This window comes from Rhineura floridana, chromosome 12 (genome assembly GCF_030035675.1).
Source record: "Rhineura floridana isolate rRhiFlo1 chromosome 12, rRhiFlo1.hap2, whole genome shotgun sequence".
NCBI lineage: Eukaryota > Metazoa > Chordata > Lepidosauria > Squamata > Rhineuridae > Rhineura > Rhineura floridana.
The window spans coordinates 25,634,766-25,650,219 of NC_084491.1; the positions used below are offsets into that span (position 1 = coordinate 25,634,766).

The 15,454-nt window shown below is 40.4% G+C and overlaps 1 protein-coding gene across 6 annotated transcripts in view; it reads right to left on the reverse strand.

Annotated features, from left to right (window-relative positions):
- DBNL (drebrin like) overlaps positions 1–15,454 on the reverse strand; it is a 42,196-nt gene that overhangs the window by 13,017 nt on the left and 13,725 nt on the right. For 5 of the 6 annotated variants that reach the window (XM_061592501.1, XM_061592500.1, XM_061592497.1 and 2 more), the window contains 5 exons: positions 12,981–13,058; positions 9,302–9,453; positions 4,771–4,825; positions 4,239–4,313; positions 1,744–1,849 (listed from right to left, as the gene is read on the reverse strand). In XM_061592501.1, the coding sequence (XP_061448485.1) occupies positions 1,744–1,849; positions 4,239–4,313; positions 4,771–4,825; positions 9,302–9,453; positions 12,981–13,058 (466 nt within the window). The remainder of the gene's footprint in view (positions 1–1,743; positions 1,850–4,238; positions 4,314–4,770; positions 4,826–9,301; positions 9,454–12,980; positions 13,059–15,454) is intronic. The other variant, XM_061592499.1, reaches the window with a different exon arrangement.

A 15,454-nucleotide genomic window follows, 5' to 3' on the forward strand; every position in this document is an offset into this window, starting at 1 on the left:
AGCTAAACCCCATAAAATGAAGGGTGATCCTTCAGTTACTTGTTCCCCCATTTCATCTATCTCGATTTGTCTATGGATTTCAGTAACAGCCTTTGAGAATCAGGCTATCAGACTATGAAGTGAGTATTAGCTAGGATAGGTAAGCTTTGTTATTTTGTTTGTCTGTTTGAATCTCTCAGTGTTATGTAAATGTATCTCTTGATCAGCCCAGTTGTGGGTAATTGGCTTTAAAGGAAAGTAATGCTGCTCTTTTCTACATGTATCTTTCTTTTCTTTTTAAATAAACTACCTTCTCTATTTGGTGTGTATTATCTGGACTTAATGACTCTAAATCCAGTTCTTGACCACAAAGCTGAAAAATGGATTGCCTTCAAGTCAATTCCGACTTATGGATGACCCTTTGAATAGGGTTTTCATGGTAAGCATTATTCAGAGGGGGTTTACCATTGCCTTCCTCTGAGGCTGAGAGGCACTGACTGGCCCAAGGTCACCCAGTGAGCTTCATGGCTGTGTGGGGATTCGAACCCTGGTCTCCCAGGTCCTAATCCAACACCTTAACCACTACACCACACTGGCTCTCTAACAACCAGCCAAAACACAAGTGAGACAGTCGCCTGGTTCAGATGCAACAGGAAACTCACGACTTCACATTAATGGTTAATACTCCAGAGCAAGGAGTTTAACAATAGGTCTTCTCTAGGATTTAACATAGTGCTCCGAGTTGCCCCTTCCTCAGAGTGGAAAGCTAGTTAAAAGGAGTGGTGGCAGTCTGCCTCCTCCCAGGGTTGGCGTTGGGTATAACTTGGCACTGGGAAGGTGAGAGTTTGCCTGGGAAGCAGGGGCCCAGGAAGTTGGGACTATCTCACAAGCAAAGACCCCTTGGGGTTGCTGAGGTCAAGGGACCCTAAGGGGCAATCTTTTACACACCCCACAAGGGAAAGAGGGACACATGCTATGTAAAACAGCAGGGGTATGAACTGGTCACATGGGTTGCCAGGACAGAGAGATGAGCTCCTGCTCACTGGTTTGGGGTAGAGGAGAATTTTTTTATTACTATTATTATTATTAGTTGCTTAATATTTGAAGGTTTCCAAGTGACTCACAATACCCCATTATGTGTTTCATGTCTGCTGTAGTTGAATGCTGCTGTCAGTGTGTATCTGTTGTGTGTCCTGGCTCTTCCAATTGGCTGCTTACCAAAAGTCATCTCCTTCCTGGGTGAGCCTTGAAGAGTGCGTGCTCTCTGCCCAGGAAGCTAGGTGGCTGCTGTGTTGTCTCTTCTCCTTCCTCCCCTTTGCATATGTTGTGCTCACAAAACAGTGCCTGTGAGCATCATGAGGGGATTCAGACCCTTGCCTGGAGACTGGCATTACAGGGTTGTTGCTGACTATGCCACGTGGCATATGGAATGGAGGCACTGTGGTCTCATGCAGTGATATAGGGTTGTCTGTCTAGACATGCCTCCATCACTGTGAGCTCATTGGCTCCCGCAGTGTCTACATGGCATGTGAGTAACGCTGCCAGCACTGCCCCCAGTTGGTTGGAAACATCATCGTAGCCTGAGGTGCTGGGGGCATGTCTTGCTTTCATTGTGTGCGTGTATCTTTTCTAGATGGGTGTTTTCTCTCTTCCCTTTTGACCTGAGGAGCATACTTTGGATACAGAAGCCATTCCGCCGGTGGTAGCTGCAGCGTTATCTCCAGTTCCAGCATAATATAAGTACAGGATTGCTCTGTCAGATACCTGGCTGGGAACTGATGACTGCAGCTTCTGTGGACATGGACCTCTCCCTTTGTTTGAAGATGTCACGTGGATTCACTGATCTTTGTGCTATTACTGATGCTGCTTCCTGTGCAGAGGGAAAGATATACTGATGAAACACAGTAATTGGGGGGGGGGGAGAGAGGACCTAGCATCAGTGCTGCTATCCAACTTCAACATGCAAGGGAAAGTGCAGCCAGTATCTTACTGTTCGTTTATCAGTACTAACACCTTCACCAGGAAAACCCAGGTATACAAGCACATATTAGAAAAGTCCTCTTTAAAAAAAAAAAGACTAGAACATTGTGCACTTCATCACAGGAAAAGTGAGAAAGACTTCCACATGTTGTTTTGCTAAAGCTCCCTGGACACAATCATCAGTTACCTTGAGGTAAAAGTAAACTTCCACACATCAAAATTCTGGCCTTGTTTTTATAGGGGTACACACTTATCCTGGCCCTGCAAAGATATTTTAGTATTTCAAGGTAAAGCAATTGTTTGCAAGAAGACTACATCAATGGGATACAAAGGCTCATCAGAAATGCAAGGTTCTCATGTAAAACACATATTATTGCAAATTCTTTAACTATGCTCATTATTGAGGAACGAAGGATTAATGAAGGTGCAACTTGATTTTGCAATAGGTTATATTTAAGTTCCACTATAAGGAAGATTGACAAGCAACAATCAGTCATTGGTACCTTGGCAAAAGGAGAGACTCTCCTGAATATACTGATACAGGACACTGTTAAGTGAAAAGACATAACTCATGCAGTTCAAGAAGCCCAAAGAAAGTACAGGTGCCCACAAGAAAACCAGTAATCTAGCATAAAAGTGTTTCTCAAGAAATAGTCCATGCTCCTTTAAAGACCCATGACAGGATTGTGAAAGAGAAGACGGTTCATTATCAGGAGCCCAACATGCAACTGGGCAAGTCTTAGAGATTCTAAGTCAAAGTTCCAAAAAGATGTAGAAAAGATCCAAAAGATGAAGAAATGTCACCAACGATTGCCGGCAGAGGAAAAGATCCAGTCTATGTCATTCTAACTTGTAGGCAGTGCGAGCCTTTACAGGGAGTTCATCTGGCAAGTTTTAAAAGCCATTTGACTGTAGGACAGCTTTAGTAATCCATTCTGGACCTTCAGGCTAATGAGTATCCAAAAGCATATATACACAGAAGTGTTTCTAGCAGTACAATGTGTGCATTATAATTTCTTGTGCAATAACCCCAAACTTGAGGTCATGTTTTATAAGACATCATGCTATTTAGCAGTTTGTTTGTATGTATGTGTGTGTTTGTGTGTGTATCCTGCCTTTCCTCCCAGTAGGCAGTTATACATAGCCTTGCATTGTGCCACAGGTGACAAGGAGTTGCATATAGGTAAGTGGGCTGCAGGAGGAGGAGGGACAGCGCACTCCATCCCTCCATTCAACAGCTCACTGGGAGGGAAGAAAGCAAAGCACTTTCGCCTTCTCCATACCCAGTGTAGAAACTAACCATGCAAACATTTGTGATACCCTGTTTTCTACTCATAAGATGGGTTGGAAGAGGAAGGACTGAGCACTTTGTTTGTCAGACCCTCTTATGAGTAAAAAGGAGGCTAATAAGAATTCTGCAAGGTAGTAACTTTTGTAGGGTTATTTACAAGGCTAGTTATGCATGAGGAGATAAATAGCTGTGTTCCATAGCTGTGGACACACCAAGAATGGTACCAGGTTTCAATCAGAAGACCTGGCCCCCAGGTCTATGCAGCACCAGTTGAAAAATGTAAATTTAAGTTTTTGGAAGGTACAACAGCTGAGAAATGTGCAATAGTTGGCCCTTTTTTTGGCCATGATCTGAACACTGAAGGACTATTAATACTTTGCTTCTTCAGAAGAGTGATTGCAAAACTGAGTAGAGGCCACAGAAGTAAATCAATACTGAAGAAAGTAGTGAGAGATTGTATATACAACATATACAATAATGAGTGATCAGGAAAACAAACTGGAAGTTATAGTATGAACAACAGAAGGATCAATGTACCACTTTCATGGTTAAGAAAGTCACACACATCTGAGCATAGACAGATTGTGGAACTCATTGCCTCAAGATGTGCTGAAGGCAAAGAAATAAGCAAGATTGAAAGGATCTATTTGAATGACCAGGCATTCCAAACCCATAAGAGGTTTTGCATTGGTACATAGGTTATTTCTGATCCACATATAAAGGTGCACTATTTCATACCTGACAACCACTGGATTTTTGGCCAGAAGCATGCAATGCAGAAAACAGTGAGTATACTGGGACAGATGGGATTATAGTCCTTTGAACAAAGCAGTTGTTATTGCTGCTTTGACCCAGTACTGAGAAACAGTGTGAAAAAGGCAAATACAGAGATATAGACCATACCCAATGCTCAGGAATTCAAAATGGTGGCTGCTGATTGCCTGGCTAAAAATGAAGCAGGATTGTCAAGGAGCATTCTCCCATGTACCTGAGCTTTCTCCACAGACTCACTCTTCCTTCGGACACCCTTCTGCATCTTGCTGAAATTTTCTTCCTGCTCCTTCTGCAATATAAGATGACTCCCTTACATCCATGGTAAGGTCAAGCAGAGGCAGTTCTCAGTCTATACTTCTGCTCTCTGCAAGATGGAACCCACTTGAGTAAGATGAGAATTTAGGTTCTGGTATATGCACATAAGGATCAACTCTGGCTATGCACTGCTTTGCCCAGTCATGCAGCCTACCTAAGAAAATGATGATCAACAGACACCACCAAATCCAGCTCTCCCTATCACACTTAAAACACAATGGACCTTCAGGCCTTGAAAGGTGAATAGCATAAGAAGCATTTAGAGATTTACAGATGTTCTAATGAATCCCAGTGCTTGCTGACAAGTCTCAAGAGAGGACTCAATGGTGTTTTGTGTGATCTTCACAGGCAAGACAGCTCCTTTATATCCATACATCTTTTTAAAAGGACACTTAGACCAACAGGAAAAGTGTGACAACTTCAAACCTTACCCATTGTTGTTTATCTTTGTCCCTTGACTCAGTTTCCTGTTGTTGCTGGAATTTCCTGCAAATAACAAAGACACAGATAGACAGAACAGCAGTTAAACAGAAGTTATGTCAATGAGACCCCAATTCTCAGCCAAAGTGTGCTCCTCAATATTAAATATCCAAACTCAACCTGATTTTCAGTTGGTAAAGGAGTTTGCACACACCGCGATAGCCCAAAATGTTTACAGCCAAGCCTGTAACTCTTATGTTACACAAACCTCCCCATTAAACTTTTAAGGCCCTAGGTGCTGGTGCTAAGCTTTAAAGCCTTAAATAGGCTCAGGCTAGGACAAGTGAAGGTCCACCTCATCCCTACATGTGCCTACTGATGCTGTTATGGTCAATATTTGAGGCCCTTCTCTTTGTTACCCTGCTTACATTGGGGATTTCAGGCTGAACATCAGGAAGATGTTATACGCTATGTGAGAGTGGAGCAGCCTACCTAAGAAGGTGGTGGACTCTCCATCAGAGGTCTTTAAGACAGGTTGGATGCATCAGGGATGCTGCAACAGCAGTTGGGGAAGGGCTGTAGCTCAGCAATACATAGAGCCAGTATAGTGTAGTTTTTAGAAAGTCAGAGTAGGACTTGGGAGACCAGGATTCAAATTCCAACTCGGCCATGAAGCTCACTGGGTGACCTTGGACCAGTCACTGTCTCCCAGACTAACCTATATTTCACAAGTTGTCGCAAGGATAAAATGGAAAGGAGGAAAACCATGTACACCTTCTTGAGCTCCTTGGTAGAAAGGAGGGATATAAATGTAATGATAAATTAACATTTTAGAAAATACTTTGCATGTAGAAAGTTCAAGGTTCAATCCCTGCCACCTCCAGGTAAGGCTAGGAGAGACCTCCATCAGAAACCTTGGAAAGCTGCTGCCAGTCAGTGTTAACACCACTGGGCTAAACAGATCAATGGTCTGACTTACTATAAGGATACTTCCTATGTTCAAGAATTTCAGCATCAATAGAGTGTTGGACTAGATTACCTTTGGGGTACCTTCCAACTCTCTGATTCTAAAATGTGGTGAATGAGCACAAGTGACACAGGGTCTTTTCAACTGTGGTGTCATAGTTATGGAATTCCCTCCCCAGGGAAACCTGCCTCCCCCAAAAAACTGTCTCTTTAAGGAGCTTTTAGTTGCTGACACTTTGGATGCTTTTTTTTGGTCAAAATGCTTTAGACTTCAATATAATACAAATTCCAAAAAGGCAAAGCATATATACACACAGGCATATGGAAGGATATACAGTATATCACAATGAGGATAATATGTATGCTATTCTGAAAACTAGCATTCAAAATGGTTCACAAATGAAGTCCAACAAGCTACAAATGTCATGGTAGTTCTTTCCTTTCTTTCACAATAGATCAATTTCATCCCTAAGACATTACTCTGCATTTGCAGCTGTGCACATTCTAGCTGAAGTTCACACACACACATTATTAATAATTCCACAACTCCATTCTGCACTTAATTTCAATACTAAGCCATTATTAAAACTCCAAAATACATTTTATGGTTATATGGAACATTGTTTGTTTGTTAAATATATATCCCACCCTTCCTTCCAGAAGGAGTCCAGGGGAGCAAACTAAAACATTTTAAAAACAAAAGACTTTAAAGCATATTTTAAAAACAGCATAAAAATATCTTAAAAAACTATTCCAACACAGGTGCAGACGGGGATAAGGTCTCTTCTTAAAAGGCTTTTTGAAAGAGGAGGGTCTTCAATAGGCGCCGAAAAGATAACAGAGAAGGTGCTTGTCTAATATTTAAGGGGACAGAATTCCAAAGGATAGGTGCCACAACACTACAGGTCCACTTCCTATGTTGTGCAGAACAGACCTCCTATTATACCAGGTCATATCTTGCAGTTTCCAGATGCTGCAGGTTTTATGTATTCTTCTGCTATTTTTATGCAGTGTACATGCTTTTAGTGCAGTATATTATTTTAGTTTTACACTTTGCTTTCTCAAAACTAAGCTTAAAAGTGTGATGTGTAAAAATAAAATAAATAGCAAGCTCATATTCAATTTTTAGTGCAGTATCATGCAGATCAGTTTCTTCAACCTCTGGAGTAAAGGGGCAAGAAAGAGCGACTTCCTCTCACTTTGAAAGACCTGTGTCTCCCTAAACATCTGTCCCTATAACTCCAGGTTAATTTTGGTGACACACTTCATAGGTATGGGTATTTCCTCTGGACTCACTGAAGTCTCTTAACTGGAGTACTACGGGGCTTTAACATCATACCCACCCCTCTCTTAGCCGCCACATTACCAAGAAATGAGCCAGCCAGAAACAACATTCCATCTGACCTAAGCTTTGCCGCTGGAAGACAATTACTTCTGGTCTTGCTCAGCAGGATACTCCAAGGAAGGAGGGAGGGATGCAATATTTCAGCTGGGCTTGTCACAGGTTGTCAGGAAAGGGAGCTGCTCTTTTGGGGGTGCCACAAGTGCCCCATTTTCAGAAGTCTGTAGGACTCTTTTTTGCTGTGTATTGTTATAGGAGATGCTATTCTGCTGCCCCTTTAAGGTATCTTATTTTCTCTGCATTTATTTTATTCTCATATTGTTTAAAACTGTAGTAAGCTGCCTTGGAGTTCATTTGATCAAAATATAGGGTTATATCATCATTTGAACCTATTTCTGCACAGCGGAGAAAGTGAAGATTCAAATCCCTCTTCAGACTATGCAATTCTCCCACGTGGCCCTGGAAAATTCACACTCTCAGCCCAACTAACCGCATAGGGTTGTCGAGATGCTAAAGCACTGCTCTTGGCTCCTGGGAGGAAAAGCTGGATACATATTTGCAGACAAAAGTAGGTATCTTTGTGATGTATTTGTATTTACAATGTTCTTTTTCTTGATTTAATTCAAGAGAGCTGTAGGGAAAAGAATGGTTGTCCCATTCTGCAGTTTTAAACCTTGGTCTTCTCTGTATGGATCTGGAATGTATCATTCTACTTTATGTCTATATACTATCAAGGATACAAAGTTGTTCCAAAAGAGGGGAAGTGAAACCATCTGTGGCTGACATTTCTGTAATCAAATTCTGACATTTCTGCTTAAGGAGGAATGGACGGAGTAAAGTGGCCACCAAGATCTCTCTTTCATGTGTGTATTAAAGATTATGGAGATTTGTGACAATATCTAGGCTTCAGAGTAAGCTTTTGCTGAGAGTTGCACAAACTAGTCAGCTCTAGTGGATGCTCCTCTCTGTTGATTGAAGATTTGTTCATTGGAGGAGCAGATCCATTCTGAAGCCCACACAAGGTATTTGGGCAATGGTCTGCCACCCGAGCGCTGCTGGAGACAAGTTAAAAGAAGCAGAGAATCTCGCACATGAAATTCCCCAACAACTGAACTATGTAGCTCAGCTGCTGGAGAAGCACCCTTTACCTTCTGATGATTTGCCCAATGGGAACCAGTTTAAAATGTGTGTTAGCTCTTATTTCAGTTCCACAGAATGTACACATAGCAGATTCATACTTCAGAGTGTGAATTTATCTTCACTGAAAATAGGAAGTTGTGCCTTCCAGCTGGATTATAGGCAACTATAAGCAGTGAGATGGCTTTTATAGAAAAAAGAAAGCAGCACAGAGAGATTGTCATGGGCAGTTGCACTGACAACTTCCTGCGGATCTGTAACAACAAAACTCACAGGAAATACACTTAGGCAAGTAAATGATAAACCCAAACTGTTTACTTTAGTTCACAGACTGCATGCATGCCTCATTATTTGAGGCTTCCTGCATGGCTTTGGGTGTGTCGAGGAAAAAGAAGCATTGATATGAATGAGCAAGGTCAGCACCTCAGAGAAAACAACAAATCCTAAACACAGTTGATTTGAATCTTGCTAGACAAAACAATTAAACTGAAGATGGAGGGCTCTGTCAGTGGAGATACCAGAAAAGCAGTAATGCATGCAACTAGAAATGATCAGGTTGGATTCACAGGAATGTAAGTGGTATTGCTCTAGGACGGGGTTTCCAAACTTTGCCCCCCACAGACCACTTAAAAACTGCTGATGGTCTTGGTAGACTGCTTAATGATTTTTCTGCCTGTTGTAGAAAGTGTAATGTGCTCTCCTAGGTGCTGCTTTTAGTTCTTATACTGTATTTTATTGTATTACAATTTGAATTCTATGGAATGCAAATTGTATTACAGTAAATTACAATATAAGAACTAAAAGAAGCATTTTACTGTATTACAATTCACATTCCATAGAGTTTAAACTGTAATACCATAAAATACAGTATAAGAACTAAAAGAAGCAATAAAATTCAATATGAATATTTAATGCAGACATGCCATGGACTACCTGAATGAAGTGCGTGGGCGCTGGTAGTCCATAGACAACAGTTTGAGAACCTCTGCTCTAAGAATTTGTGGTTTACAGGAATTAAAGAGTGCCAAGGACCTAAGGTATGTTTGCTAAATTGAGGTAGCATTTACACGGATTCTGTGAAATTTAAACCTACTCACTTCTGAGCATCAATCTCACTGGCCCGCTCCTTAAATCGGCGCTCACGTAAAGTTGCTTCTTGCAGTTCCCGCTCTCTGCGCTCTTTTTCCAAGCTCTGGCGCTCTTCTTCTGCTTTCCTCTTCTCTTCTAGCCGACGGTTCTCTTCATCTTTCTGAAAGGGTGAGCACAAAAAGGCTGAATTAGAAACAAACATCTCTGGAGAGCAAGATAAACTTTACCACACTAGACATGCATTCTGATCTACTCACACTAGGTTAAAACATTCACCCAGTCTTGTAAATTAGCCATCCAAAATTATGTTTGCAAAATATTTTACCTGCTTGCTTTTTAAAATTTTTATTTATTTCCATTTTACATATAAATACAACTTTATCCCCCTCCCCCCTTATAACTATTAATTTTCTTATTTTATTTTGCAGATAGTATGGATGAGATCTTCTAGCCTCAAGAAAGGCACAATGATCTGAATGGAGAACGTGCTGGTCCCATTCCCGAATCTGATGTAGATGCTAAAATAAAAGGCCACCACTCTGCTTCAAAACCCTTCGGCCAACTTTTTTTTCTGTGTCAGTTTCTCTAATAGGGTTATTTCCCAAAATTTCTGGTGCCATTTTTACAGAGTCAAACCATCCAGTGTCTTCCAATATCTGGCAATCACCAGTCTGGCTGCTGCCAACATGAATCCTATCAGTTTTATGTATTGCAAGTCCAAGTTTTGTCCCATGCAACTGTTCAATAGAGCTAAACCTGCGCTGAAATTCCATTGTTGTTTTGTCAATTCCTGTATTTCCTCCCACACCTCGTTCCAAAACGCTTTAATTTTATCACATTCCCAGCACATATACAAATACGAACCTTGTGCTTCACAACCTCACCATTACTTCTGTGAGCTTGATTTAAAAAACTGTGCTAAGTATATGGGAGTTAAATACCATTTTTGTCTTTCAGGGTGGTTTCTCTGTGGGAGGTTGATATAGATGTATGGGAACTTTGCCCACATACCTTTCCAATCCTCTTCTTCAATCTGGCAATTCAAATCTGATTCTCATGTTTGTTTTAAGACTAGATTGAGACCCATATCTTTCCCTGCCAGGAATCTATATAATTTTGAAATCATATCCTTTTCCATTCCCTCTATATTTAATAGCAGCTTCTGCTCTTCTGTCAACTCTGATTCCCTGAATTATAACATGGTTCTTCCTAATAAATGAGCTTAATTGATACCAGCACATGCACAATAAACCCAAATCTTTTGAGTTTATTTTTCCATACGTTGCATGGGAGGGGTTGACCATCTACATAAATCCATTAATCTAAAAAATTTATTCTCAATAAGAATTTTGTCTTCTTACTCTCCAACTGACCTTGGAATAAGGGGGGAGATACCAGGTAGTAAAAGTTCTTTCCTATATCTCCATACCCCAAATACTGGGGTCATGGTTATGTTCATATTTTTGGCATCTTTTCTTGTTTAACGTAGGGCAAACCTTTAGGATTGTGCTGTTTTAAGCAAGTATCTTTCTATACGTACCCGATGTTTTTCAATTTTAAGGTCCATAAAGGAAATTAGGCGACGAATCTGAAATGCTTCATAATAAAGAAATAAATTTGGAATCCCCCAGCCTCCCTCTTTTGATCTCCTATATCTATGATTTTTTGCTATCTGTGGTCTTTTTGACTTGAAAATGAATTGTTCAATTTTTGACTGCCAGGCTGTTAACTGTTTTTTCTGAATCTGTGTTGGGAGGACATAAAAAGGGCAAGTGAACTTTGGGACTACCATCATTCTGAGCACTGTAATTTTACTAGAAAATGACATGTTCAATTTTGTTCAAGTTTTCAAATCCTCCTGTATACATTTCCATAATGGGGTATAGTTGAGTTGGGGTGCTTTTTTAGGATTTCTGGATATATTTACTCCCAGACAGTGAAGATATGATTGTACCAATGGAATCCCCAAAACCTGAGAGATCTAGATTTGAGCCTTGGGTGGGATGTTATAACACAGAAGATCTGACTTTTTAAAGGTTACCTTCAGGGTGGCCGTTTCTTCAGAATTCTCTAATTCCTTTTGAAGCTGTGGTAAGGCTTCTTTCGGATTGGATAACATGAGTAATGTGTCATCTGCATATAGGCTGATTAAATGTTCTTCTTTAACCACTTTAATTCCAGTTATCTTGGCATTCTCCCTGAGTCTACTAGCCAGAAATTCTATCACTAAGGTAAAAAGTAAGGGAGACAGTGGGCACCCTTTTTTTCTGCCCACTTGTAATTTTATTGCTCTAGATTCTGTCCCATTATATTTTATATTTGTGGTGGATAAGGCGTAAATAGCTTGCATTGCCGAGATGAATTTGGGGCTGAATTGGAAATGTTTATATGAATTTAGCAGGAAATCTGCCTGCTTTTTATGAGGGGTTGGTGCAGGGTGGATGGAGCACTCTGTCTCTCTTTTGCCAGTCCCTCTTATATGTAAACAGCAGGTGAGTAAAACATTTTGCAAAGTAGGAGGAAGGACCCCTACCTCCTCCATCAGTTCTCTTGGATTCTGAATTGAGTACAGGAAGAGGCTTCTATGCCATTATGCCTAGCATAGCATGGTGGACTGGCAGAGTAAGGATGAAGTAATCTGAGCCTCTGCCAACAGCCCTCTGAGTTTCTGAGTTGTATATGCACAACAGAGTTTGACCTTTTGCACATCCAGCCTATAAAGCAAGTGGGCAGGTAACAAAGCCAAGGACTGCTTCTCTTCTCCACTAGACTGCCCTGTTTCTATGCTAGATGTACAGGAGATGAAGTCCCATCTTCCTTATCCAGCATCGGAACATATATAGAACACAGGAAGCTGCCTTATGCTGGGTCAGACCATTGGTCCATCCAGCTCAGTACTGACTACCCTAGAATGAACTGCCTAGATGAGAAAGCTTGTATAATTCTTGTAAGTGATGAAGAGGTGCTTCCTACCATCTCTCCTCCTCTTTTATACTCCACCACATCCTGAATGCTCAGGGTGTATAAAAACAACCCTCTGCTCCCTGCCCCTACGAGTAAAGTTGAACAATTTGTCCATAAGGTATTATAATCTCTCTCTCCATGCCCAACTTAAAGTTTAGCTCCAAAAGCTAATCAGTCGACTGGGCTCAAAAAGGTAGGTCTTACAATGATCCCCTGGGCTTAGACTCTGGCAGGTTTGCATTGAGAAGTTGTTCCATAAGTAGGGGGCAGCCACTGAGGAACATTGCTCTTCTCACCTTTACTGCCTGAACCAGACACAGTTGTCGTCATTAAAAAGGTGTCCTGAGTGGATCTCAAAGATTTTAATGGAGCCTAAATCATTTAGGGCTCCATGGGTCATAACCAGCTGCTTGAATTGTGCCTGAAAATGAACAGGGGGGCAGTGAAAAGATGAGTGCGCAACACATTTTCTGTGGATGCCAAGAAATACTTTGGGAAGGAAGTACCAATTTAAATGAAAATGTAATCAAAATGCTTTAGAGCCTCTTTGATACAGATTGGTTACAAACACAGACTGTTCTCCACTGGCTTGAAACTAATTGCTTTTGCTTTGCAAGATCTGAGACAAGGCATGCAATGAAAACATAAGAGAACTACAAGACCACCTCCAGCAAAAAGCAGGCATCTCAACCACATGGAAGTTGTTTGAATTATAATACATACCTCTGCTTTGGCCCAGAAGCTATCTTTGCTGACTCTTTTGATCTCAGACATGGCATTAGTTTTCTGGTAGACTGAGCCCTGTTGTGTAAGAGAATCGCACAGCTTAAAAACATCCTTGGTAGCTATTAGCTGTTAAATAAAATGCCAGCAAGCTGGTAACAGTCCACACTTCTTAGAACCACTTTACACTGAATTAGATAAGAGTTAACAGAATATTTTGCTCATTCTCCTTAAACTATTACAGAAGCAATTCAAACTGAGACTGTTCCCAAACTCTGAAAAGGTATTGGGCAAGGAGAATGCAGTAAGAATGCATTAAGCCCCTTCATAACTCCCATCTGTGAGCGTAGCTTTGCAGGCAAGTTTTACTAGCCAGCCTGCCCATCTACACAGTCAGAAATCTGACCTTGGATATAATGTTGGCAAAATGAGGGGATGGATTATTGGCTGTGATCGGTAAGCCAAGAACAAACCTTAGCTTAACGTTGTGGTTTGTTTGGTCCATGTATCATACTAATCCAAGCCTTGTTGCTTTTTGCTCCTGACTTAAGGAAGGGAGCAGTGAAATGAGGGCAATTCAAGAGTGTGTATTAGCACAACGCTCATTCATGGTAAACCATGGTTAATGACTGACCGTGATGTGAAAATGTGGCTGCTGAACAGGCAAAGAACAGAGATAAGATCTTATAAGGGTGATAGCTGTAGAAGAACTTCAAATGAAGTCCCTTCATAGTGGGAAAAGGAGGAATGGACTATTTGAAACAGGAAGTACTTCACTGATCTACGATCAAGAAACAGTGTTGTTGCTTTCTGCAATTCTTCTTCTAAAGCAGGTAAGGTTCTTTAAAAATGCAAGCAGCCATATCGGTCTATTGTGGGGGGGGGCTCTAAAAAGATTCAGTGACATTATCCTTTTATCAGGATCAACTAGAAGTCAGGCAAAAGGATAAACTCTCAGTTCTGTATTTGAGACTTGTGAGAATCTCTCTCTAGGACGCAGGTATTGAATTATGTAAACTTTGGTTCTCGTTTTGCAAACTTGTGCCTAATTTCAACATGTTTCTTCCTATAATCACTTTCACCTCCTTCTGCAGCAGTCTGAGCAAGCAGGAGAGGAAAAAATCCCACCCACTGCCTTATCATGATGTCCACAGACAGACATTTAAGTGCTTCTTAAATGCAACAGCAGAACTTACAAACCTTAAAGCTGAGTGAATGCTGGAAACAGATTAAAACGTCATTTTTTTATACAAATTGTTCTTATTTTTCTATTTATGCAGATACAGAAGAAATCAAATAATAGCAGATACTGAATAACCAGGGGGGAAAACAAAATTAGCAAGGCCAAATACCTGTAAACATAATCATAAAAATAATTATATCCAGCTATTAAAGAAAATAATATGTTAGCATGTAAGAAGACACTTAAAACTTACAGGCAATCATTTTTCAGCCTAAAAATCTTCCAGGAATATTACCAATTGAAACATGACAGGGGGGAAAAGAGAAAAAAAGACAATTTTCCCACATTGACTAAACACTCTCTGAACCTTATGTGTTAACTTTTGCATAGTTAAATGCTTCCAGAAAGACGTAGTGTGTGGATATGTAGGGTACTCTCAGTCAATGAAATGTAAGAACAGAATTTTCAGGATTTCATTGCATTTTATATTTAATAATTTCCCAATAAATTTCTGCAACAAAGGAACAGAATCTTAGGCTTAAACAAGCAACAATTATTGTAGTCTCTCTGATTTTGTCTTATGCCGTGCCCCCCATGGTAGCCATTTTGAGACTGGCACCCTCAGCACTCTCTCAAAATCAGAAATGTGCCCCCTGATTCAAAAAGGTTAGCGACCCCTGGATCGATTGTTCCGCTTGTGTTAACATACCAGCAACTGTTTAGGGCATGTCAAAGAATGCCAATGGCTTCCCAAGGACCAAGTTCAAATGTCTCTTCTGAGTCCGTTTCCCATACTTTTGTAAAGAGAGGGAGTGTAGGAATTTTTCAAAGAAGAACTTATATAATAGTGATGATTATTATTTATTCAATTCAATAATTCAGTGATGAGTGAGATGGTATTGTGGCAAATGGGCAGGTTGCACAAGTAGTTATTGTAGACTGAGATACAGGTGTGTTAGTGGATACATAATTCATGTGGATATTATCTTGCGGATTCTGTTGTTTAATTTGTTTTATATATCGTAATTCATTTTATTTCTTTTGTAAACCGCTTTGCAATCTTTTCTGATGAAAAGTGGTATATAAAATATTTGAAATAAATAAATAACTATAGCAATCCTAGATAAAAAATATCTGAACTGAAGATACTGGCATAGAGGCGTCACATGTCCTGCTGAGCCTTTCCACACAAATTCTCAACAGCATATCAATGCTCATCTTTAGAAGAGGATAGCGCTTAATCTACCTGTCCAAAGCCTAACAAACAGTCATGGATTTTCACAAATGTCAT